The 27,810-nt window shown below is 38.7% G+C and overlaps 1 protein-coding gene across 5 annotated transcripts in view; it reads right to left on the bottom strand.

The window, feature by feature from the left end:
• The window catches only part of SMARCA2 (SWI/SNF related, matrix associated, actin dependent regulator of chromatin, subfamily a, member 2), a 158,000-nt gene that overhangs the window by 57,493 nt on the left and 72,697 nt on the right, over positions 1 to 27,810 (bottom strand). For all 5 annotated transcript variants that reach the window (XM_025051449.1, XM_006918394.3, XM_015594549.2 and 2 more), the window contains 8 exons: positions 24,811 to 24,918; positions 24,116 to 24,202; positions 20,943 to 20,989; positions 18,483 to 18,649; positions 13,502 to 13,665; positions 8,625 to 8,852; positions 6,261 to 6,338; positions 1,441 to 1,659 (listed from right to left, as the gene is read on the bottom strand). In XM_025051449.1, coding sequence (XP_024907217.1) covers positions 1,441 to 1,659; positions 6,261 to 6,338; positions 8,625 to 8,852; positions 13,502 to 13,665; positions 18,483 to 18,649; positions 20,943 to 20,989; positions 24,116 to 24,202; positions 24,811 to 24,918 — 1,098 coding nt within the window. The remainder of the gene's footprint in view (positions 1 to 1,440; positions 1,660 to 6,260; positions 6,339 to 8,624; positions 8,853 to 13,501; positions 13,666 to 18,482; positions 18,650 to 20,942; positions 20,990 to 24,115; positions 24,203 to 24,810; positions 24,919 to 27,810) is intronic.

Consider the following 27,810-nt stretch of genomic DNA (forward strand, 5'->3'; position numbering starts at 1 on the left):
AATGATATTCAATAAACACAAATCTCTTCACATTATAGAATGAATCTTACTTATACAGCTATAACCACACAATAGTGAAACAAAAGAAATCCATAAAACTGTATACTGAGGTCACTGGAATAGTTGGATATGACAGTAAAACAATCACACAAAAGTTATATTTCATAGCCGTCATTCGACCATAAACATGAGCAATGTCTTCTTAGTCTCTCTCCTTACAGAATACCACAGACTTCAATCTTTTCAAAATTCAGATCACGTCTCTCTCATCATACAACATCCTGAGTAAATCACATCTCCAGTGGTGCCAAGACCAGTCTGCCATTGACACATAGTCTCAAACTACTTCCCATTGCCTTTCTACCCACCTACCTACTTACAACCTGGGTCCTAAAAACCCATGTTTTACAAAGCTTGAGAACTGTATTCTCTTTTGATAAAATGAACAACTCGCAACAACAGCCTCTATTTTGTTTGGTTTTCACCCAACTGTGTTACTATTTCCAGCATGCATTCACTGGCCCTGCCTGGAATGCATATCCCAGATTGATCTGTCTGTCTAGGTACTAAGTCTGATCCCACTAACAGAAAGTAGGGCCAAACATTCAAATGGAAGATTCACACTGGCCTTGGCATTCACATATGTGGCTCCTAGGAATCTTTTGATATTCCTGTGCTCACCAAGGAAACTTCTGAGATTTCATTCTTCAGTCAAAATGAGAAATCAACATTTTCCAAAGGTGAGGGGACCCAAACTAAAGAAAAACATTTTTAAGCGTCAGTGACCCAAGTCCCAAACCCTAGTCTTTGTTTGCGATGGACAGATCAGATCCAACTGAGAATGAACACGCCAATGCAACAGCATTCACTGATTCCGCTATTTCTAGAAAGCCGTGTGATCCTGTATAGTCACTTAACCTCTCTGGGCAACAACTGTTTTGTCTGTAAAACCAAGAGAGTACAGAGTCACCTTCCAGCTTTAATAAAATGACAATGCAGTTAGAAAACTGCTGTCCCTGAACCATCTCTGCAGGACTTGGAAAAGTAAAACTCCAATTAAAGATCCATGAAATGAGGGGGGGGAATTAAAAGGATCTCTAAGGCCCCTTCCACATTTTGATTCTAACTCCAAGAGAGTGAGGCATGACCAGGTAATTGGTCATAAAACATTAGTGGGTCTCATAGCTCTAATAATCCTGTGCTTCCAGTGGCCAACTGAGCTCCAGCAAAGAACTCTTCATTACATTTCAAGACACTGCCTTGACATGTAGAATGACTCCACTGCAACAGTAGAATGACTTTATCTATGTTCAAAGGCCATCTCCTCTTTTACTGTCAACTTGTGTCCCTTAGAGAATTTGAGCTCTCATCTCAGCTCCTGATTTCTCCAAGCCAACAAGAAACTCCACCAGCAGAGACAGTTAAGAAAGCCACACCTACCCGCAGCCACTGCTTCTCTGTGAGGGCGTCGCTGTAGTCCACATCCCGGCGCTGGCGAGACCCCCTACCAAATATTTTCTCCTCCTCTTCCTCACATGTAAGCCTTTCCACTTCAGCGTCATCTTTAATAATCCAGGAGGGCAGCTCATCTTCCTCCATTAAGCGTGGCTTGCGCTTTGGGTTCCGAGCGTCCTCCCTCCGCCGGTCCATGTCCATACGCTGGGGATATTAACAAAAGTTTCACCAATGGGAAAGGGGGTTCTGTCCAGCACAGACTTTACAGCACATAAAACTTTCACAAATCGCCTCCTACGACAGCAGGGTCCCGTTCAGTTTTTCCCATGGCGGCTCCTGGCTGACTTGTTCTAGCCCATCCCTGAAGCACAGTGTCCAGGCAGAGAATCTGCAAGGTAAAATCTCCTCCCCTCTTCTGTATCCATCACTGAAATTTCTGTATGCATTTAAAAAATGCTCTTTAAAAATTGCTTTTCTTAGCACATCTGTGTACAAAGCTTCCCCTGAAGTAATAGAAGATTCAAATCGGGGATGTATTTTTAAAAGACGAGCCCCACCTATATAATTCATTGCTGTCCTGACATAAAAGTATTTTTCGAGCATATAAAAAAAGGAAGTTCATTAAGAAAATTTCCTTTTTACTCAATAGGGCTCATGGTTTTGGTTAAATAACCAGGAAAAAAAATCAGCAACTCGGGTGTCACTAGCAGAGTAGGCACATAAATGGCTTGATTAGTCAGTCGGCCATGACTGTATTGAATTTTTAGTACACCATGGGCTCTGAGAGAAGAATGTCCCTTGGTTCTTCAGCTTTTAAAAAGTTTAGCTCTTATGAAAATATTATACCACAGAGACATACCCCTGATGTAATCTCATCGCAACTGATCAAGTTATTAGTGAGATGGCCTTTTGTAGCCTTTCATAGCCTTCGAATGAATATTTCCCCATGTCCTGCTTGCTTTTTCAAATTCTAGTACAATGGTAAATAAGTTAAGTTCCACGTGTATGGTTTTAATCTGTAACTAAACAATTTGATAGCTAAAAAAAGCAAATAAAAGCTCTACTGATTTGCTATACACATTAGTTAAATACATCACTAGCTAGATATACCATTTCTACAAGTGAATAGATCATTAACCATTAAATGATTTACCTTTTCCCTCTTTCTTCCTTTGGTTCTACTGAACTGAAAAAGGGATTCAATACAATTTTTCCTTAAGAGCTAAAACTGGTAACAAAATTTAATTTCTATTCAAATCCAAATTTGATCCCTAGAATATATTTAAAAATTAAAGTTCAAAGTCCTTCAAACTATGCTTAAACATTTTCGGAAATCATTATATTCCCAAGATGGGTAGGCGTGGAGCATGGTGGAGTCCCACTGGTAGATAAATGCGGCCATCCTGTTCTGTCATGTGCTATAGTTAGCTATAGAGGCTGTTCTTAATCCTGCTTTCTAATCTCTAGTATCAGAAATGGGATCCACCAAACCTTAGTAATGAGCACACAGAGGATGCCTTGTTAACAGTGCAATTTAAAGAGGGGCTTCTCAAGGTGATCTCTTAATAGTTGTTAGATAGCTAATAAGAAAAACATATATTTGTTAATATGCTACACTGAGATGACAAAATGTAGTCACTTCAATTTTTGGTTAGGCCGCTACCATTATCTATATATATACCACAACCTGTAAAATGACTTGCTATGCATTTGTCCACAATTGAGAAAATAAATCTTTGCTGATATAAAATAACAGTTGTTTCCCCCGCCCCTTTTAGGAAGAGTTGATGCAATGTGTAATATGCTGATGATTGCATCTCTTCTCAGAAATTTCTGCAGAATACTAGTACAAAATCTGAAGTTGATATTCAAGTAAGTCTAATTTATTATTCAGATACTACATGAATATGCTTGTCTTAAAACTCCATAATAAACAATTATTTTTAAAAGTACTTCTTGCCTTTGTAGGGAATAGAGCAGCTAAAAGTTTAATTTTTGAACGTTAGCAAAATGTTTCGGGTATGTACCTTGACCTGTCAAAGATCTTTTTAGGTAAAATTCATAGGTAATCAGTATCAGAGATAACTTTTTCTGAAGTCATATTTTTAGAAGGAAAAAAGAGAAAAAAATGTTCAAGAGTAAGGTTTTAATTTAAAGAGACTTATCTGTTTAATGTGTGTTACTTAACTACAGTGTCTATGATACAAAATTAAATCAGTTTGTATTAATTTTACCGAGAATTCTTTTATAATAATAGATATAGAGTTTAAATATTGAAATCCAAATCTAGCTCACATTCCATTCTTGTTTATCGCTAAACTTTTTATTCAGAGTAGCTGGCAAGGATTAAAATTTGATTTCCTGCCCCCTGGTGGAGGTGCTAATGAATAGTGAATTGGCCAAAGGCAGCCAGCCGATTAGTTAGAAGACTAAGAAACGCACAATGAAATATACAGATGTTCTATTATAAAGTTGTATACCTGAAACTTATAAAATCTTATTAACCAATGTTACCCCCAATAAATTTAATTAAACAATAAAAAAACAAACCAAACCAAAAATTTTTATAATCAAAAAATAAGAAGTCAACCTTTAAGAAACAAGCAAAACATTCACAAATCAAAATACGTACAAAAAGGTGTTCCCTAACCAGCTTCACCTGTTCCAAGTCTGTTCTTTGCATGATAAAACATTCTCAAATTAAAAGAAAGCTGTGCCTTGGCCAGACAGTCACATTTTTTTCTGAGGCTTTCAATTTCTACAAATACAGAGGCCAAAAGTAAGAAAAGAGTTCTTTTTTCCTAGTATTTCGGGGCTGCAGATGGAAATGTCCATCTCTGGGCCTAATCTAATTTGCATAATGGCAGGCAGCTTATCTTTCCCAGGGTCTCAAGAGCATCTGAGGCTACAGCAGTGCTGAATTATTGCCAATCAGTGATCAGCCAGGGACGCAGAGGGTCTCTTGCTTCAGTGTTTCCCAGTAGTCTACATTTTAATAAGTTCCTCAAGGAGAGGAAAGGTGTCTATTTCCAAGGTGTATCTCTAATCTCCCTAAGTAAAGAATAATCTATAAAGGTAGTGACCAACAGTATGAGCTCATAAACTTAGGTTGTATGAACACCCATGCTGACCATGCTGTTAACGTCATTTTTGTCATATCTCTCCAAAACGGCCTTACCTCGGTAGGGTGGTTCATTTAGGAGTGTGGGAAATGTGCACATCCCAGGTTAGGAGTTAGTCCCATGGCTACCTAAAAGTTTCCTGAGAAATAATTAAATGTCTTTTATCCTGAACCATTATGTGTGGACACAATCATTGTTCCCTAGACAAAAATTACCAAATTACAAAAATAACATGATTCTCCATGCAGCTGGAGTTCCCTTCTTAGATTGTCAAGGATAACGAGGCAGAGATTGCAAACTCTGTGGGTCATATTTGGCCCATAGCCGTGTTTTGTTTGGCCTGCAGTGTTATATAATAATAAAAAATTAAATTTAGTTGCAAACATTTTGAAATCCAGAGACTGCATATAAACCCCAGATTTCCAGCTTTTCCTCAAAACTTGGAATTTCTGGCTACATTGCAGCTGTGTGCCCTTAGACAAAGCAGCTCCACCCACCACCATCCACTCAGCCCTATCTACTTGTTTATCACTCATACAAATTATGTGTCTGAGACCCGAGGGCATTCAAATTTGGGACCTCTGATTTTGGGGTTCTGCAGCATTCAAACACCAGGGTTTCAGTTTATATTTATTCACTCACTCCACAATCAGGCTCAATGTTATAAAGATTAAAATGACTGAAGGTAATGAAGGGAGGAGCCTCACAACTTCATACATCTTGATTCATGCTGAGGTCTTCACAAGGACTGAAATTTGCAAATGCCATCATTAGTTCAATAAATACTTATTGAGCAACAACTATGTGCTGTTTGGAGCACTGGGGATACAGAGGTAAATAAAATTACTATAGCAAATGCCTTAAGAACGCAGTAAAATATTACTTCTGAGAGCTTCTCTCACTAGCCAAGGGGCTTGCTCCCTGTCCATACTGACCTTGTAGCAGGCCATACACATAAATCAAATTCAGGTTTCGGCAAAAGTACAGATGACCACATATCATGAAGTGTCAATGCTGAAACCATGGACGTTAAATCTTCAAATATCAAGGTTCTTTTACACATACTTTGTACCAGTAAAATCCAACCAATTTTGATGTACATTTGGAAGTTTCCTATTTGCTTAAGCAGGCTCTCCTCAACATAAAGAGGCACAACCCTGTTGTTTTAGTTACTATCTACCCACCCCCACAGGAACATGTTTGTTTTGATCCAGTAAAGAGACAGCTAGGGAAGAGTTCTAAACTGGGCCTAGAGGAGCAGGGCAGGTTTCCTAAATGATGCTGATCTGGGCTTAGAAATGAAGGTGGCGGGGAGGTCAGTGGTAAGCTGTAGACCACCACCATGGCCTATTCATAGCATGCAGCTGCTACTCAGTTCTAGCCAACTGTGTCCATATAGAGATGTGGGCTTGGGTATTGCCCACTCTCATTTTTTAAGAGAAGCCAGAAATCAGGATTCTTTTTATGTTGGCAACGAATTCAAAATTTTCAAAAACACTGCGTGGGCCAAACAAAATATGTCTGCAGGCTAAATTGAGCCGTGTGCAGCCTCTGAACTGAAGGAAAGGCACAGGCCTCACAAAGGAAGTTCTGCCAGGGCACGCAGCTTCCAGACGTCTTGTGTTAATAGAAAAAAGGGCAGAGGAACGAGGTATTTGTTTCCTTGATTTTCTGTAACATTACCATAAAAAGGTCAAATTCTTCTTCTCGTCGAGCGATCATTTGGTTCAGAGTCTCATCATCTGGTACTTCATCTTCTTCCTGGGGTCAAGAAACAGAAAGATTTAACAGGCTTTAGGAGAGACACTGGACAGCTGGAGCAAGGTACAAACGAGTGAGGTGGATCTGTCCTCCTGGCCACAGGGGGTCCCATTTCTCAAGCCAGAAAGAAAAGAGAAGGGTCGCTGGGTATAATTACTTGCCATTAGTATTTTCCAAGTTATTCAAACCATCTTCCTAGAGCAAAATCTGTTAAGGGAGGAAGTGTGGTGCACTATAAGAAATGCTGGTTCTCCTGGGTGTGTACCTTAATTCCCTGACTTTTAAAACAAGTTACTTAATGTCTCCCCGCCTCAATGATCTCATCTGTAAAATGGGCGTGACATTTACATCACAGAGAAGATGGAAAGCTACATGAAAAAGCGCCTAACATTAATTCTTTTAACTCTATTAATCTTATTTGTAATATAAATGCTCATTTTCAAAGCCTTACAAAAAATATGAGTATGTGAAATTTTGTTGACTAGGTACAGAGCAAGACCATAGAAGTCACATATACCGCAAATATATGGCCTTTAAGATATATTTAATCAATGTGTTTCAGTGGGCATTACGCTAATGGTTAGATCTGTGGATATGACAACTCAAAAGGTATCAAGAACAAAACCCCTACAAAACTATACTTTATTAAATTAATTTAAATGAAGTGGAGAAAGCAATTACATAAGGGCTAACATTTCCATTTTATATTATGTTAGACCAAGGTATATTCTCTCTTGGCAAATTCCTCAGCAACCAATAATTCTCAAGTGTTTTAGAAATGTTATGCTATGACTTCTACATTAAAAAAAAATGATTCTAAAAGCTGGGCATATACTATAGAACTTAACCTTACAAAATTATTTTTATCACACGCTGAGTGAGCTTGTTAAAAAACAAATGGGGAATTTCAGTGTATCAGCAGACGGAAGAAAGAGGAAAATCCAGAATTTTGAACATCCAATTTCTTTAATCATATGTTCAAAATGAGGCAGCTTGGTCTAGAAAAGGTGTGAGTGTAGTAGCAGCTTAAATGAGATGACTGTCGGTTCCCAAGATAACATTTCATGCACTGTGTTAGAAATGAATGCAATTCAATAAAGTAAAAACTGATGTGAAAAAATCATCTATTCTAGTTCATCACTAGATTGATTAAAGTCAGTTTGTCTAAATATTACATTTCATCTGCCAAAGACACAGACTAGCTAGGAGTGGGCTGAGACTTCACAGTACAAAGAGTCTGGTTCACATATCTTCTGGTGAGCAGATGTCCTGCTTTGCCCACTCTATTCCTAGAACCATGTTATCCTTTCACTGCCTATGCAACGGGGGCGAGGGGGCTTGGGCTTTCCTCATGCATAAGATGAAAAGGCTCTCTTGTAAGAAGCCTGCCCACAGTGGCCTGACCTTCAGAGAGAACAAACTCGATGGGAAGTGGGCAATAAATCTTTCGAGGTTCTTTGTACCCTGGTAATTCTTGGCCCATCAACCACGGAGATGGTAGCCTATGCTGCCTCAGACACTCAGGACCAGAGCCCTTCATTGCGGTCTATCAGTGTCGCCAAACGTCTTCACATCAGGATACAGGCCACCCAGAAAATGGTAACATGTCTGGTGCACTGATAACCTGGCAGGGGTGTTGAGCTGCAGCAAGGCTGCTCACAACTAGAAGCAAGTGGCACTGGATTGCACTCCAGGCTCCACCTAGCAGGATTTAGGGCTGGGAGAGATTAGCATTCCCCACGACTTCAACCTCCAAAAGTTGGGGAGCTCTGTGCTACCTTGCATCCTATATAAACCAGGTCAGGTACTATCTTCTTCACAAGGCTGTGAAGGCTTCTCCTATAAACAAACTGAAATGCTGTGATCTCTGATCAAAAGGTGAGACAGAGGGCTCTGGAAGTTGGCAGAGAGAAAAGGCAAGGAGGGCCCCTGTCAGCTTTGTCTTGTCTCATCTAGCTGATTCTGTCCCTGTAAGTGGCCTCTCTTTGGTTCTCTATCTGCCCCATGGAAAGCAGCATTTACAGTACAATAAAGCATGCTGGTTGCACATCCCAGGAGAAATGAAAGAAGGATCTACTGGCTAAAACTTGAGGTCCCTCTAGCAACTGCTTTTAAGATACTCTTGGATAACTTTCAGAGGCTTTCTGTGCTTGGGATGTAAGATAGCAGTTAATTTATTCATTTTAATTATCGCCAGCCCAGGAAATTCTTCAAAGAACAGAGGTTCCTCTTAATCCTCTGAGACAAAAGGTCACTGTTTGATTTCATAAAGTTGGCTTTCTATACCTCATTTTCCTCTTCATGTGCCAATATGGCCTGCAGGAATTCCCTCCGCTCGTGGCTTGAAGACTTCTGATCGAACATGCCCGCCTGGATCACCTTCTGATCCACATTCAGCTTGTACTTGGCAGCTGCCAGGATCTTTTCTTCCACACTGTTCACGGTGCAGAGTCTCAGCACCCGGACCTCGTTCTGCTGACCGATGCGGTGAGCTCGGTCTTGTGCTTGCAGATCCTGCAGAGGAGAACAATGTGCTGTGAGGGCCCATGTACCTGTATTAGCCATGCAAACAAGTCACCAACCCAAGAGGGAAATGTGGGAGGGTTATTTATTTAATTCATCTTTACTAATGGAAGATTTTGCTTACATTTTTAAAATAACACAGCTATCTTCTTTGGAAAAATTCAAGGTCATTCCTAGTTGAGGACACCTGGGTTTAAATTAGCTAAACCAACTGAAATACACCTCAGGTTTCGAAATACTTATCTGTCCCTAGGTTCGCCATCAGAATAAGTCCCTAACTAAAAAAAAACAAAACAAAGCAAAAAACAATAAATTTGATGTTACGTACAATTAGCTTTAAGTTGCAAGAAGCACCTTCCTTTCGGTTTAAGGTGTTAAAGATGATTTTTAAAACATCACTGAATAATACATACATTATAAAATTAGCTTTAAGTTGCAAGAAGCACCTTCCTTTTGGTTTAAGGTGTTAAAGATGATTTTAAAACATCACTGAATAATACATACATTATAAATATACACATTATATATAAATACATACATCGTATGTACAGTGATTGCTCATACAGCAAATTTCCTAGTACCTAATTCCATCAAAAATTCAGTCTTTAGTTTGGGGAAGGAAAAGGATTGCTAGTGGAGTAGTAAACGGGTACTACTATTTGGTAACCTTTTTAGGATAGAAATTTGGCACTATGTATCAAAAGTATTAAAATTGGGTATGGAGTGTTCGCTTTGGCAGCACATATACTAAAATTGCGTGTAGCCTCTGACCTAGAAACTTTACTTCTGGAAATTTATCCTAGGAAAATAATCATGGATATACACAGAGATTTACAATTAAGGATATACCTCTCGGCATTATTTATATTATTTATAATGTTTTTTTTTTTTAAGTAGAATTAAGTAAATATTCAACAACAGATTGGTTAAATAAACTGCAGTCTTCTACTGTATGTATGTACTAACGTAGTGCCATAGAAGATTTAACGACACAAAGATATAAGTGAAAACTACAAGTTATATATGACTATGTACATTATGATCTTATATGTGCATATGTATATCAAGAAAAGGCAGGAAGGACAAACACCAACAAATTAATAATGTTTATATCTCCAGATAATACGATTATAGGTGTTATTAAATTTTCCTCATTTTACTTTCATGTGGTTTAACAATTCTTTTCTGCTTTAACCCCTATTATTCAAATAAGAAAATGGTTTTAATGAAATCTTTAAATAAAAACCTTTGTAAACCTACGAAGAAGAGTTACCTGATTTTAAGGCCACATAGTAAAACTTCTTGATATGTTACTTTCATTCATTCTGGTCCAGGTGATGGTCTCTGAGCCAATCCTATTTAGTTGTTTCCATGCATCCCCCACTAGATCCGTGTATATTTTTAGGACAAAAGTCTGATCCCTACATCCTGCATCCTAGCACCCAATTTTGCAGAGCTGCTGCTCCACAGCTGTAAGCCCATCCTCTTAACCAGATGAGTTTCTTGGTCACTTACGTACCACACAAAGAGACAACAGGCCAAAGTCTGCCCAGGAGATCTGTCTTTGCTGTAGGGAACTTCACAGTCAAATGACTAATTAGGAAAAAGTTTTTCCTCAAAAGATACTTAAATAAATTAATATATATATATTGGACAGCTGACCCACGAACACAGCTGGGACTCATCCAAACTAGATTATTTTCCAAAGAGGAGAAAGTGAGGAGGTTAATTAAAATCCAAAGGGGCGGGGACCGTAAACTTCATTTTCAAGCTCTTAGTTCAATCCCCTCTCTCAACATATCATCGCCAGAGTGGCTAAGCAGCAGTCAAGATGGTAAGTTTTGTGTCATCAACCTGTGACTGCCTCTTAGAAAAGGGGTCTGACATGGTTTTCCATGATGAGTCCAAGAGTCAATATTCCACTGGGCAACTATTCTCATCAAAAGGCTGATATATATATATATATTTTTTTCAATTTACTTTTTATACTTAAAAATGTGAAAACCATTCTTTGTTTGCAGGTCATACAAATACAGGTGGTGGGCCGGACTCAGCTTGTGAGTCAGAGTTTACTATCCCCTGTCCTAGAAATTGGTAAACCACAAAAACACTAAGATGCAGGTAGCAGCAGAGTATAATAGATGAGGAAGCAGAAGGTATGGAACATCTGAAAAACAGAGTTCTTAAATCCTTGGGAGCTTGTGCAGTTAGTTTTGTTTTTTGATGATGGTGGCAGTGGTGTTTCTTTGTGTGGTTAAGACCATCTATCTATTTGGAAAGTAACAAAAATTAATATTTCTAGGCTGAAAAGGTTTATGAAATGTAAACCTGTGAGCCCCTAAACCAAAATAGTCAACAGTTGGAGGGATATTGTGACAAAGAAATACATGCTATAATTATTGAATGGATTACTCAATATTTCTGAGGTCTTAAGTGGTTTGAAACTTCATCACACTAATTTGGGTATGAATATATCTCGAGATAAGAACAGCCTGAGAAGAGGGCCTCCAAGGTGACTTTGTGGTTGACCATTCTATTATAGCAACATAGCTCCAGTCCCACTGGTTAAAAATAAAAGTACCAACCCATGTTTCTAGTCAACAGTTTGGATACGAACATCTTGGTAACCCTGAGGGATTTTATTGCTAATTCCACATTAATATGTTCTATCTTTGCTTCTAGCTAGGGCCTCCCATTAATAACTTTAAGGCTTCTATATTTAATCTGTCCACCTTTATAAAGTGAATCCCCTATTTCATCAATATGACTTAATTTTGATTCAACATGATAAAGAATAATTACAGTTTTTTTTTCCAAAGCATGCAGAAGCCAATATGGTAAAAGAGAGAGAAAGAGAGAGAGAGAGAGAGAGAGAGAGAGCAAGAACAAGAGAGAGAGAGAGGCACAGATGTCCCAGCATCCTTTCTTATGGTAAATTACCATTTCCAGAAACAGTAATTCCCTTTGGCTTTTAGAATTAGCACTGTACCAATGAAGGTGGACAACAGAGATGCCCTAGAAATTTTTATCTCAGAAGATAAAATCTAGTGAACTCTCCATTTACCTACAGACAGGTTATTTTTTCTCAGTGAAGGTTTAAGCAGCAGCAAGTAGGGTAATCTAAATAACCAACCACGTGGTGCACCCTAGGAGGAGAAGAATCACGTCTTCTCCCCTCTAGGCTAGCTCAGTGCCTGTGGCATAACGGCCATTCAGCAAATGTGTGTGAAACGGACACTGAATTCACAATGTTCTGAAGGAAAACTGCAGATCTCTCCCATGAATACAAATTTTACCTGTGCTTTAGAATGCAGTGTGGGATGTAAAAACATATAAAATATTTCCTGAAGATTTGGAACGAATACACTTTGTGCTGGTGGCTCACAACCCTTTTCAAGGTTGGAAAATTTTGATAGTAACTTTAGTGTATTCACCTAGAGAGAGTGACTAATGGGCATACACAGTGGTCCAATGCTGGTGGTCACCCAAAAGCTTGGGACCTCAGCTGTGTGAGAAAACCTACAGCAGATCTCCCAGGAGTGTTTGAACATATAGAGAAGTCTGTAGCATCTATTTTGTAGGTGGGAAGCACCTACAAAATTGGGGATGGGTTGACAGGAAACAGGAAGCAGGCATATATATTTTTTAAAAGCTCCCTCATAATTCTAATGCACCCTGAACCCTACTTCCTGCCAAAAACAACTCCTTCACCCAATCTTCACAATGATCCAGTGAGGCAGTATTACTCTGCATATTTACAGTTCAAGTAACCATGGTACAGCGAGAAGCCCGGGTTATGCTGATGTACAATGCATATTTGTATGTGAGAAATGCTGTTTCCCTTTTGACTATTTTGAGTTTACATTTGTTCCAATATGAATCAAATCCTGATGAATATCATTCTACCCAATCAGTATCTTACAAGCAAGCACACAATTGCTCAGAATAATTTAGGAAACCAGTGCCCCAAGGGACCCCTTCTATTGTCTTTTTATTAACCATCAAAGGACTCCTTTAAAAGAACTTCATAGTAGATGCTCCAAAGAATATTTTCTGATGATGATTTTAAACAAAACACATAGGATATAAGTTTAACTATCATATACTTATTGTTTGACCTCAGGAAAGTTACCTAAAGCTTCCTAGGCTTTTTTTTTGGGGGGGGGGGCTGTAAAGAAGCAAATAGTAATATTAACAACCTCACAGGGTTGTTATGAAAACTGAATGAAGCAAAGCACATAAAGAGGCTGGCACAGAGGAAGGAGCCAATCAACATGAGCTGCTATTGTTGCCATTTCATTTTGGAATGATTTTGATTGATCTTTCACCAAATGTACTTTGCTCAGTGGCAATCCCAAGAAATGAAGTTAAGACAAAAAAAAAAAAAAATGAAGTTTTTCTACACCAAGCTTGAGCTTTTCAGAGGCACTTCAAAGGCATGAGTAAGACATCTCAATATCTATACTCCAAGGGAGATAAGAAAACAGCCAAAATAATATGCTGGGCTATTTTTCCTTTGGAAAAATGGCCCACTCTTTTAGAAATTTGCTCTGGCCCATAAATGTGAATGATGAAACTGCTGGTCTTTTAGTTCCTCTCTAGAAGGGAAGCCCGGGCATCTAAGTCAGAGACACGCAGACCTGATGAGGGTTCCAGTCGCTGTCAAAGATGACCACGGTATCAGCTGCCTGAAGGTTTAAGCCCAGGCCTCCAGCTCTTGTGCTCAGCAAGAAAATGAAATACTGGGACCCAGGTTCGTTGAATTTCTTCAGCAAAGCAGCACGATCTTCAGACTTGGTGGTGCCTGAGGGGATAAGAAAAATAAATTTGCCAATTAACTCCTGTCTGAAAATGGCACAGAGCTAAACAAAAAGGGCTGCTTCCTTAAGAAATATACTCAGACTTCTCTTAGCATTGGTAAAGTAATCCCCAGAGATTTCTGTACATTTGAAAGGAACTTAGAAAATTTTGTAACTTAAAAAAAGAGAGAGATAGAAAGAGACTTTTCTGAAATCAAGAAGGAACACTTTGGCTACTACCTATGGTTCTGAAATGCTGAAAGAGTTTAAATATTCCAGAGTGGGCACCTTTGCAACTATACAGATTCTACAACATTCTTACACGAACCTAAAACTCAATAAAAACATGTTCTGGATTTGTTTCTGTGCTTTAAAACACTATATATATATATATGTATATATATAAAATTTATATATATGTTATTTAAACCAGACTACTCCACTCAGTGATGGACTATTCAGAGCCTTACATTTTGCTTTCTGGTTATAATTTAACAAGGATAACAAGGATATATATATTATATATAAATTGTGTGTGTGTATATATATAAATTGTGTGTGTGTATATATACACACACACACACACAATTGTGTATATATTGTTATCCTTGTTAGCAAGACCCAAAGAAGCCACAAAGAAGGAATCTCACAGTCTGTTTCTCATTCTGACATTCTGCTCTGTTGGGTTCAAAGGATGCAAAACTAAAACCAAACAGAGCAGCATGTAATATACCTGGCGATGGCTCACCTCATGGTGCCTGAAGAAACTCCAAAATAGGGGATAATCAGAGTACCAAACCACAGACAATGGAGCTCACTGTGTGCCAAGGCATCCATACTTCGCATCACGACCCAGCCACTCAGTCACACGCCATGAACTGGTAATATATTTACCTGGCCATCTCATGAACTGCACTGTGGAAGGTAAAAAAAAAAACCTACCCATAGTCTACCTGAACATATTTCACCAGAAAAAGTGTGGCTGAGAGTTCTGAAAAAGGCTTTCGCTTATTATGAAATATATGCGCATGTTACATGATAGTCCCTAACGGCCTGCTATACAAATATTCTTTCTACATGGTGTTCTTTTTTTAAGGATGAAAATATACTAGCAACTTATTTCAGAGGATTAAAACATTTAAGTGACTACAGCTAATGGAATCAAGTTACTATGAGGGTCAGGTTCCCAAACATGGGGGGATCTGTTTTTCATATTAATAAAAATAGTAAGTACCCCCTTGAGGAGGGAAAAAGAATCAATTCCTTGCATACAGCCAAGGGGACTTTAGGGGCTCCCATTTAATGAAGAAACATTCTTAAGAGCTCATTTTACTTTCTAAATTAGATTTCAAGTTTGGTGACCTGGTCAAATTCTGCAACAGTGAATTGTAAGAATTTTGATTTTGGGGGCGAGGCACTAAATGTACTCTATTGAATGAGGTTTCAAACATGTGAGGCTCTTCTTTTATTTTCAGAATTGGCTTTCTGAGATCACCAGGAACTATCTGCTCACAATGATAATGGAAGATACATTCTGTTCAATCACGAAACCTTTTCGCTACATCATCTTTCCAGTTGCAATCATTTTTGAAAAATTACTCATATGGAGTAATGGTTCACATATTTACCCTCTGCTTTAAACTGAATAAAAAGCCACAGGACTCCTACTCAACACCCCCACCCCAAATGCTTCTAAAATGGGGAAAGAAGGAGTTCCCCGAGATCTGTTTTCTGACAGCAGGGTACAAAAACTGTGCATCTATATACTCTTGAGGTAGAAGCTCAGTTTTGATCCACTGAAAAACAATCAGTTCATGATCACATGCATTAAGATATAAATAAAACTAATTATCAGATATGCCAACTTAGGATGAAATAACCTTAAATGCAAAATAAAGTGCTGAAAAAGAAAATCAAATTATTTGGTCAAAGAAATTTTCAGGCCCTTTGACAGATACCTCAAGCAAATATATCTGGTGTGTATTTAAACTGTATAAATAGCTGGGAATTTGACAAATTATAAAGCCAGGAGAAAATATGATTAAATCACCTTTTATGAAAGCTACGGCATTTCTTATTACAAGGTTCAGAATTTGCTGGATTATCACTTCCTTTAGTCAAAGGTTCCCCAACCCAAGTCAAGATCTTGGCTTATCAGTAATCTCTGGGACGTCGCTCAGGAAGATTCAAACTACCTCGTTGGGGTTTATCCACAGGCAAATAAACGCTCCTCGTAGGTAGCACAGGATTTAATGTGCATCTGTTTCACGTTCTTTTAGACTTTGATGTACAGCATAACCAAGAACACAATTAATAGCAAGGGCGATTGTGTTGAGAATTGCAGAATTTGCCAGAAGGAACACAGTGCCAGGCTTTTCTGATTACTAATTTTAACTTAGTGTCAGCTGCTTTTGGAAAATTTTGTCTTCTAGGATGTAACTTCACCACTTGCTCTCACTCAAAAATCATTTCCAGTGAAAACAAAGACTATAATGGAATAGTAGCTAAATCTTTTCATGCAACTGCAATCTTTGCAGAAAAATTTGCTTAGCTGTGATCATGGGGTTTTTTTTCTTGAGGTCAAAAATCTGAGTCATCAAATCTGGCAATGAAAATCTGGCCATCTGAACAACTGGGTTAAGAGGGGTGAAGTGGATAGAGGGGCTGTAGCTTCAAGTATGTGTACTAATTTATCCATGTGTATATTCACTGTTTGCCTATCAATTCTCTCTGTCCCTCAAACAAATGGTTGCTGTTTCCTGCAGGTAGAAGCCTGTCTGGCTTTCTCAATTCTATCTGTAACATTTGATGGAACTTGCTTACTTGTCTCCTCCCACCTAACTGTAAGGGCTTTGATGGCGCGAAGAGTGAGTGGCTCATTTATACTGTATCTCTGGTACCTGGCCATTTTCAATCAATCAATTAAAATTTTTGAATAAGTTCAAAATCATATTTAAAATGCTGTCTTAAGGGCAGCAGCCAATATTTTCAGAGATGGGCTATATCTTGTTGGATCTGCTAAAAACTGAGCTAATTTGGAGGCAGAGAAATCTCAGTCAGAATCTGGTTTTACCATTTGCTAACTGTGTAAACTTTGGCAGGTAAACTCATCTCTCTTAAACCTTTGTTTCCTCATGTTCAATGGCGATCATATCAGTACCTCGGGGTAAATGAGAGATAACAGTAGCTTGTTGGAGAGAATTAAATTAATAATGCACATGTAGTACATTGTCTTGCATCCAGCATGGAGTAGGCATTCCACAAATGTTAGCTCTTACGACTATTTTTAGAAATAACAATAAGGACTGCAACCAATAGACTATTAAAGATAGTCTGTGAGGCTGGTAAGAAAACATTTGAGAGATCTGTTTCAAGGAAATCACTTCTTGCCAGTCTCACAGACTCCAATATTCCAGGGCTACAATCCTTTGAGAGCTGAGATTTAAAACAAAATGCCACAGAGTAGTAAACAAGTTACATCTGAGACCTGTGGTGGGGTGGGGAGCTGCAAACCCAGGGGAAAATAGAACTGGGCTGCCCCTCACCTGAGCAGCAGTGGAAGGAGGGTTTGCTTTTAGAATGAAGTGCTGAACTCTCCCACAGAGAGGAAAGGTTCAGGTCAGAGGACAAAACATAATGTAGGAGATCGGCCAGAGACAGGCTGTGGATCGTGTAACTGTGTAATGAATTCAAAATTAACACTTACTTAACCACTCATCTGTTTTCAGTGACTTTGGAGGGGAGAGGTAAAAAGATTTTTAAAAATCAAGCCTGTCAGAGGTATAATTAATTTAAAAATTAATATTAACCTAATAGGTAGATCATAAAGAGAATTCACTTAAAAACTCAAATACAGCAAGTCTGAGGTCGGTATATTTCCAGTTATATCTAATCCATGGCAAAAAGGGGCCAAAATGTTGGACTGAAAACAAAACAAAACCTTTTAACAAAACAGAAACTTTAGGTTTCCCATTCAACAAAAGGTTGAATCTTGCATTAGATAAAATTGGTATTAGTAATACTATATTCTTCTCTACCCAGAGATTCAGCAAACACCATCTCGGCTATAAATTAGCTCCTACCTATTCTCACTTACCACTCTTTGAAAGTGTTTTTCCCTGCCACAGTATGAAAATTTTGATATCTTTCCTCTCTAAAATATTAGGGCTAATATCCAAATTGTATAGTAATTTAGGACGTATTCCTACAGTCATAGTCCATTCATATTTTCTTTCTATTTTTTAGGACATGGTACTTTGATTTCACTCTTAATATCAGGTAAAAACTTTAAATAGTTTGCAAAATTCAGGAGACAATGAAGCTGTATCTCTTAACATGATATATAGATATGTTCTACTTAGGAAAAGAGATACTTTAATGATAATTAAATATAATCTTAAATAAACTATTACAGTGTTGTCGAAAAAAAGGAGACAGAATAGTCTCAACGCCCTTAAAATATGCCTTAACACAAAAAGTGAAAGGCTTGTCAAAATGTTCTACATGGTGCATAAGAAACAGACAACTCTAAGAGCAAGAAGAGCTTTTAAATTTTATTTCAGTTTAGTTTAATTGTGGTATATAAATGACTCTAAGTCCACTTGTACTGGCTTGTATGTGGGATAAACAGCTGTGCCAGTGATTTCAGCTTATTTTAAGCTTGAGGATATAAAAATTGCTATGTAGAAAAGCTGCACCCCACCCTGCTAGTTAATTCTTCAACAATTTTACCCCCCATTTTCCGCTGAGATTGGATCTAAGTGCCCATTATCCCTGAGCCCTCGTCAGCATGGCTTCCGAGTCTAATTCCTTATGCACTCACCGTCAAGACGCAGGTAAAGGAAGTTCCGAAAAGCAAAGTAATCCTCCATGATGGTCATGAGAGACGTCATCTGGCAGAAAAGCAGCACGCGGTGATTAGTCGCTCTCAATTTTGGCAGAATACGATCAAGTAGCTCAAACTTTCCTGAGGCCCGATACAGCTCAGCCCTGAACCCAAAAATGCAAAACAAGAAGACAGTATTACTGCTGTCTTCTTGAAAGATCCAGGAGAGCTTTGTTTTTCATATAGTGCCTTGTGCATAGTAAACACTCAATAAATAACTGTGGAATGAATGAATGAATGAATGAATATCTACTTCAAATCATTGAGAGCATTTAATGTAAAAAGAAAATATATTTATACGAAACTCACAGAGTGCATTTATTTATGCTAGATATGAAGATAGAAAAGAAAAGCCCTTCCTAATTCTTTCTTTCCTTCGTTTGTTCCTTCCATCCTATGTTTCTTTCTCTCTCATATGCACACACACACACATATATGTTGTATTTCTTTAAATTCCTACTTATTAAGTATATAAAACTATTAATTTAGGGCACTTAAAATTCATTCAAATACTTACTGATCACCTACTATATGCCAAGCATAATGCAAGGCATGCATATAGTGATAAACAATCTTTGCCTTCAAAATGGGTAATTACAAATTGTGCTAGGTATTAAAAAGAAAAATAGCAAGTTGCTATGAGAGAACTTATAGCAACATGTGTTATCTTCTTTAGATGACAGCAGAGTTTGGGAAACTTCAGCTCTGGCCTGTTTTTGTGAATAAAGTTTTATTGAAACAGCCATGCTCATTCATCTCTTTTGTCTATGGCTGCTTTCATGCTCCAAGGGCAAAGATGAATAGGTGTGACAGAGATTTTTTAGCTCACAAAGGTGATAACATTTGAGATCTGGCCCTTTACAGAAAAAAAAAATTGTCAGCCACTGGTTTATAGTGTCAGGGGTGACCTCACTGAAGAGATAGTTTGGCTAAAACCTAAAATAATGAACAAAAGGCAGCCAGGTGAAGAATGGGGGCTTAGGAGTAGAGAGGACAAATTTCCAGTAAGTAGAAACAGTATGCGCAAAGGCCTTGAGAAGTAAAAGAGCCTGGTGAATCTGAGGAATTGAAAAAATGGTGTGCGTAGTTTAAATAAAAGAGAGTGGAGAATACCGGGAGTTGAGAGCAGAGAGGTAGCACGTAGGAGTGGGGGCAGATCCTGTAGGGCTCTGCTTGCCACGCTGAACGTCTTAGTTTTAAGTGCAACATAAAGCCATTGTGGGGTTTAAACGGGGGAGTGACTAGAGCTGGCATTAGCTTTTGAAAAGATCACCATGTACAATGCATGAAAATGAACTGTGGGAGGGGCAAGAGTTCTGTCTTACACGGAAACTGAAGTCAAAAGTATGACGGTAGTGGGTACTGCTGTCAGATGGAGAAGACTGTCAATCAGATAAAGTAAAGCCTTTTCTCCTCCATAATAAACCACTTTTCTCTAATATCAACAGGGATGTGTTATATTATTAAGACTTAATTGTAGGATGGATATTGCTGGAAAAACTCGCCAGTGCACGTGCAGTCTACAACACTGAAATGTATCATTCGAAAGCTGATTTTATGACATCTCTAAAAGACACATTTTCAAGTGTAGGTCTTCCCAACGTCCCTGCCCTGCTCTGAGAACTGTCCAGCAAACACCCCCGTGGCCAGCCATGTTTTCAATATGCCACTCTAACCAACCAGATGACACCAGGAGCGGCCAGAGGACCCAGTGGAAAAGGAGGCAAGTGAGACTCATGGCGTTGCTTCTGGGTGGATTCCAGTTGCTGGTTCTCAGCCTAGTGACACAGCCTGCCCTTGGGACCCAAGAATGACCCCTATATCCTAATAATACCTTTTCCCCGGTGCAAAAGCAGTAAAACAGAGACTTTCTGTTAATACAAGTTTCTTTTTTGTTGTTGTAAGGCATGCATGATTCTCTTCAATGTCCATTGAAATGAAAAATATCTTATACAGACCATATTCTAACAAATTACTATAAAGCCATTCTTATTAATAGGAGACGAAACATTTCTACTCCTGCATGTTAATGTTAAATATCAACTTGAAATTTAATATGATTAAGTCCTCTTTGAACCTAAGCTACACTGTTGGTTATAAATAACAACCCGCTGAAGCTTTGACAACATTTTTTAGAACCAGGATACTATTAAGTCTATTAAATGAGATCTATGTCCTTTTGAATAGCCACTTACTCAAGGCATGTAGTAATTTATGCCAGTAAAGTAAAAGAGAATGCTGATATCCCTTTAACAACTTCTATACCCTCTGCTGAGGAGAGAGGAGGGCTGAGGAGACTGGCAGTATATATTTATGTGATAGGAAACACTACAGAGAGAAACGTTTAGGTAGGACCAACAAACTATTTTTGGAAGAAAAAAAATTTTTAAGATTTACCCATTGATGACCCCATTTGAATAGCCCAGGTGTTCAGCAAAGGATTCCTTTGAGAGAGAGAGATAAAGAAAAAGATTATAAAAAACCATATGTACTTATTAACCAAATGATTACTCTTGTAGTAATCCATATTTAACTATGCTCTATTTCTAGGGTATAGTTAAACAAAATAATAAATAAGCAAGAAATACTTCTTATAAGATGAACCAGAAACTCAATGTCTTTGAATTCAGACTTTTGTTCTGTCAAAAATGTATCCTGTTGAGTTTTGCAAGTCTCTAGACTCTCACACTGAGACGGCAGGGTTAGTTCACTCATCAAACAGTAATTAAACATCTACTGGCACAGGGCTGAGTTAGACAGGTGCTGGGGATCCAGAAACAACTAAAATATCTACCCCCAAGTAGCTTAGAGTCTAGACTAGAAGAAGAGTTTAAAATAAGCCCATCAGGACTAATATGTGCACAGAAATATACTGTGAAAATATTTAACAGTAAAAGTAATGGTGATCAAAAACTATAAATCTTAGTTTAGTGAGGTCCTAACATCCCTTCCATACTGTGCTTTTCTCTATTACAAATAAGGCCCTAAATGTACGCTGCTCCCTCAGGTGTCCAGCTTCTGCTTTTAAAATACAGAACTTAATCACCTAATTCTCTTCTCACTGATTCTGTGAGAGAAATGCATTAGTGTTCTCTATGTGACTTTTCCATTCCTTCTCAAGGGAAGGAGAAGATGTCACACCTTCACATTAGCCACCAGCTGTCTCCCTTTTTTGCTTCCCTTCCTTCCACAATCACCAAAGCTTTTCTTCCCAAGGAACCAGATCTGTCGCTTTGAGCTCTCGTCTCAAATATGCCCATTATCTGTGGTAGATAATGCCCAGCCCCTCAAAATGGTGCTCTAATGGCAAAATTAGTGCCGATGGACAATGATCCCAAATCCCACTCCAAACTAAAGAATCGCTCCTTCTCTCTCCACAGGAAGCCAATCCTGACTAGATTTTTAGGTTCCAACCCTATCTCTAAGCAAGGCTGTAAAAACCAGAGAGACAATATGTGTTGGTAGATGGTGATAAGATGAGGAATCAGCATCATTTAAAAAATACTGTTCTCATTTCTGTGGTTTGAAGGTCCCAGGGGAGGCAGTGAGGCAAGCGAGAGACTGGGCTTCTGGGATGACTTCATATGAACACAAGTTGTGTTGGCGAACAAAACAAAGACGGAGGTAAAATGTACACACCATCTCTGATCCATAACTTAATACTTGAGCCAATAACTGTGGCTCCCGTTTCTAAGAACATGCTCCTGAGAGTTTTTTTATGTTACAAAAATTGCAAATCAAAGTCTCTTTTTCTATTGACGGCTATTTAAAATGTAAACATGCATGCAACGGAGGGCACATTACTTAATCTTAGCTCCTTTTACCGCTGCTGTCCCCCTCCACCCTTCCCAGGTGCCACAGACAGAAGCTTGAGGAGAGAAGGCATCCTCCCCTTCCTGACATGGCCTAGCATGTTTCAAAGGTTAATTTTTGTATGATAACCAAATAAAGTAAGATTGACATTCCATTTTCATAATTTCTGAGTCCTCAAACCCCTTTATGTAACAGAGTAAGTATCTTAAAATTGTTTTTAGGAAAAATGTGACAGTGGGTGTGGTTAACCTGACATGACCCCATTTTCATTTTCATCATTAGATTTTCTTTTTGGCTCCCCCAAACTCAACATACACCTCCCACTAATTCATCAATACCTTATATCCATTTAACATGTTATCAGTTTACGAGATGCTTCCTATGTTACTTTTTTTCAAGTTCATCCTCCTGCCAGTCCTGTAATCCACCATCATTGACGACAAGCCATGTACCCTAAAGCTGGTAGATGCTGAGTGATTTAAGCCAGATCACTACACGTAAGTTCCCTAAGCTGACAGAGTTTCACCCCAGGAGGAACAATCCGAGTTACAAAGTGGCCTGGGGTATGGACTCACTGAACACTGGATTCTTCTTACACTATATAACTAAATAGCTGTAGCTTGTTAGTGGATTTTTTTTTTTTTTTTGGTTAGTGTTGTTGCTGTTGTCATTTTACCCAGATCTAGGGCTTTATAGTCTATAGATGCTCGGCCCTATGGACTTGAAGGCAACAGCAGTGGGAGGAGTCTTTCCGGTTCCCCACCGTAGTTGGGACAGGGCTCCAGTACAGGGGGAGGGTGTGCAATAAACGCTCTTACTTGACAAGTGCGATTACCAAAAACGAGGGAGAAAAATAAAATCAACAAAGTCAAGAATAGTCAACCCCATTTTCATACCGTGATTAACAACTCTGAATTTCCCAGAACTTGTCAGGTATTGACTTTTTCATAAACCAGTAAAGACGCCCGAGCCATGCAGTGACTTGCTCCAGGCGCCCCCTGCTCATGTGCAGTAGTAGAAAGCAGGCGCTATGCCGGCAAAGAACCGCCACCAGAACCATCCGCGTCAGCAGCGGCGCTGAAAACTTGGAGACTGCAGTTGTGGTTCCTTTTCCTTCCTGCTCAAGTCAACTGCTCTGACTGGGGTGAAACTCGTCAATTTAGGAAACTTATTCACATGTAGTGAATAGGGCAAAAAATGTCCTCGCCCCTAAAAACAGCTTCTTAGAGACTGGAATCAGTTTAAAAGCCTGAATTTACATTCTCATGATAGAAGCCAGAAGGGAAAAATACAAATCTAAGTGACAGGCCAAAGTCGGTGTCTTTTACAGAGAAAATATTTCAAGAACATCTTTTGTTTTCAACAGGTATAAATACATTATTTTAATATTTTTCACAGCATCTTTCTGAGAAACCTGGATGTATTTATCATTATCTTCAATTTCAGAGCTGCTACCATAACAAGGCAATTCACAGTACTTACTGAAACACACATAATGAGCCATAGCTTACAACATTTTCTCACTATTTTAAACTCTTGGTTATAAAATTCCAGATGCTCAAGTGCTTGGTGCCAATAAGAATCAATAACCAGAAAATTCGCATTTGTCAATTCTGCCCGTTTAAGCTATCAGACCATGTCGTTTCAACTTCCATACACGTTTTAACCTGTTTTATTTCTTATTTAAAAATTTCTTTAAGTCGTATTAGTAGGAATAGCACAATCAGGATTAGAATCAAAACAGAATGCAGACTTACCTCGATGTGCTGAAACATATATGGGTGATTGCAGATTTTTCTCAACTGCATGATAGTATTCATAAGTGTCTTAGCACCTCCTTTCCCCTAAGAACAAGTAGAGTCAAAAGAGAACAAATTATTAATTGATCAGATATTTCCAACTTTTTAAAAGTGGGCTTTTATAGAAAAGGCAAAGGGCTGTAGGTCTTCTCAGGAACCTACACCTCTTGTTATAATATAGCTCCTGTTATAATATAGCAGTTTCTGAGTTAGATATAACACCTTTCTTGTGACTAACTTATCCTCCAGGAAGGAATTATGTCAAGTTGATGGGTCTGTGACATGACTGTCTATTCCCTAGGATTCTGGGGAGAAAAAAGCACAGAATAGATGCCCAAGGAATGAAACTGGATTTCAAAACCTTCTAAAATGCCATCCCACATTTAGCTGGAATAAGTTTTCTGCAGGAATGACATGAGCAGAGCTCACTATTTTGATATGAACATACTCCCTTCTTCCCGCCCCAATGCTGTTTACAGTTAAGAGTTTACACTTAAGAAATTGTATTTCACAGCTACAATAGCTACAAAAAAGATCCAGTAATTTGTTTTAACAAACTGGCATTAGCAGGATGCTTCCTGGGATTAGTCACTATCATGGCCATGAGAAGACATACGATGGCACCTTGAGTTGCATCATCTTCCGCCACGTACCTTCTTATCTTTCTCAGAACCATCTGTGAGGAGGATGCCTTTGGCTTGCATATGGCGATACAGAATCTTCTGCAGAGCTGACATGTCACACTTGATCACATATTCAACCTGGAGAAAAAAGAACAGTAAGTAAGAGCAGGAGAAAGAAGGTGCCTGTTGTGAGAACACAGTTGAAACACGGCTGCTGGTGGCACTCCTGGAGCCGTGAGGGTACCTCCGTTTCCCCACATGGATTCCTGGAGTTGGGGGATGGGAGGGGATGGTCATCATTGCTAAAGGTATCATTATGACGATGGGGTCTTCAAAAGGTTATATGTAATTAAGGCAAGGGTAATGTTTTCTGAAATTTCTTGACATAGCCCATATTTGAGAAAGAGAATGGCTTGCAAACTGCTCAAATTCAAAGTTGTTCAATATAGCGTATCCTTTTAGTATTTCCTCTGTGTCCCAACTATACCTGCTTTTCATATGAACAGCTTTAGGAAAAACAGTGACTGGCCAATACCCTATGATTTTCTTTGTAAAACATTTTTTAAATGGTCATACGCGACTACTCCTAGTACTGGTCCTACAATGATACATATAACGGTCTTAAATTAACTATCATTAACCTTGTTTTTGAGAGATGAGAGGATACTACCTAATGAAGACAACAGGTAGAAAAGAACTAATCGATAGCTGGACTCAACTTTATGACCACGTAATAGAAGGTAAGGCCTCATGTGCTTCCATTTGAAATGTTGCAAAAATCCAATTTAAAACAGTTAAAGAGAATTTACGTTCCTGTGGGTTAGCACACACCTGCAATACTTCTAGCATGCTCCTAATGCATAAAAACCGCCTTGATTACTTCCTATTATTGTTTTTCTTTATTAAAAAATCTTCAGAATACAAATGCGCAATTTTCATTATAAACGTCAGATTAATGCCTGGAAAACTGCAGAATGTGATTAAAAGTAAATCAGCGAGCTGCCTAATGTTTAATAAACTGATTAAAAATGATCAGGTTATTTTCAGCTCTGAGGGCCAAAGCTCTGAGGTCACAGATAAAGAGAAGTTGAATATTCATTCAATTGTTGTTTTAGAAGGAACCTGTCAAGCCTGATGGAACCGCAATTAATAGTCTTCTGCCCCTAGTTCTGATGCATCAAATCAGATTACAGAAAGGCTGGCTCTCTGGAAAAAAAGTTAAGAAAAGCAAGTGACCTACCATAAACTTGTTTTAGTTTTTAATGACCTTCTTGGCCGGGGCAGGGGGAAAAAAATTTCCAAGTTTGATAAATAAGGATGTACTAAATGCAGGCTTTGTGTTTTAGATGCCTGATGATGTATTTTTAAAGCACGACTTTTTCAAGAGCTGTTAACTCTCAATGAAATTTGATCATGGTGAGGAAAAATGTTAAACAACTTCAGACAAGTATAATCATAAAAATGGTATCAAGGGCTAATATTACTGAACTCTTTGTAGGAACCAGGCCCCGGGCAGAGTGCTTTATGTGCCTTCTCTCATTTCATCATTCAAGTGCTCTGAGAGTTACATTTAGAGTCCACATTTTACAAATAAGGAACCTGAGCAATGAAAAGGTTAACAGACGGACTCAAAATGATACAGCTATTTAAGGGTGCAATTAGGACTGGAAACAGAGTCCACTCTGTCACGCTCTACATTAAGGATGGCCCAGCAGACGTTCAGGCTGCTCAGTCCTACCCTGATGTTCACCTTTACAGGGGCTTCCCTGCTGGAAGAGACTGCTGGTGCTTGTTTTTAGGTGCCTTAGGGCACCTAAAATTCCGTACACAGAATTAAATACAGAACCCTCTACCCTCTTCTTGTCAGTTAGCTACTGCTAAGTGCCGGAGGTGGGAAGTTTGAGAAGCAGGAGGCATGCATGATGACCCCATGCAGAAGGGATGCCGAACACCCCACAGAGGCCAAGGCAGCAGAAAGGCCTGCCCATCCCAGAGACCCTAACCTTCTGATCTTCTGAGCTTCCTCCCTCACACACTTAGGGGATATCAGAAGCTGGTTGGATATACATGACCAAAATCACAGTCACAAGCTTCTCAACTATATTCCATATGTGCTCCCTGTACCGTCCCAAACAACTCTAAGCTATTTTGTTTGATTTTGTACTTTTTTCTCCAGGCCTAGGGGGTTCCTTAGTCTTAGGTGCCTCCTTTCTAATCCTACTCTACCTTGAGGGCCTTTAAGATCTCCCACAATTGCCATATCTACCAGCCAAAGTCAATTTTCCCTTTCACTTCCCTCTAAGAGGTGGTTATTAAGCTTTTTTTTTTTTATTGCATTCCCTTATCAGGAAGACATGCTAAAGCACATCTTCTCAACACATGCACATATATTTATTTATGAATTATACACATGCATTAATGTTGTCTTAAGATACGAGTTACTTTTAGGGTATGGATCAATGTTAAAGGCAATTGATGTCTATCCATATTTCAGGGGGCCAATTTGATGGCATCTAATTTATTTTGGCCAATTCCAGTCCAATTACACTCCCATGTGGCTGATAAAAACTCATACTAGGAATAGAAGAGGCAGGAACACCTTTTTCTCATTGTTCACCTATTCTTCTTGTTTTCAATCTGCAATCCTTTGCAAAATCTTTGTAAGCCCTTTGTCCATTCTGGGGGCTGAGGGTATTAGTTTAGCTAAAATCAAATCATCCTAGATAATTTTATCTGGGTACAGGAAACCCACAATGCCTCACAACAGGCAGGAAGTACATGAACCTGGCTGTGAGGGTGAGTGATCTTTCAGATGCCCTGGGTAGTGGTGCCTCCTTTAACTCTCCCTGAGATAACCTACACAGTCTAACCCAGACATGTAACTGACTTTCTGATGTGTATGTACACTACGTGGGCACCAGTGTCGATCTGTACCTTAAATATCAATGCAACTTAAGTTTTTTTATGTGTAAGAGAAAAAATAATATAAATGGAAGTTCTAAAATCTTCTTTGCGCACCCCAATGGATTA

Source organism: Pteropus alecto, unplaced genomic scaffold, assembly GCF_000325575.1.
Source record: "Pteropus alecto unplaced genomic scaffold, ASM32557v1 scaffold95, whole genome shotgun sequence".
NCBI classification, from domain to species: Eukaryota; Metazoa; Chordata; class Mammalia; order Chiroptera; family Pteropodidae; genus Pteropus; species Pteropus alecto.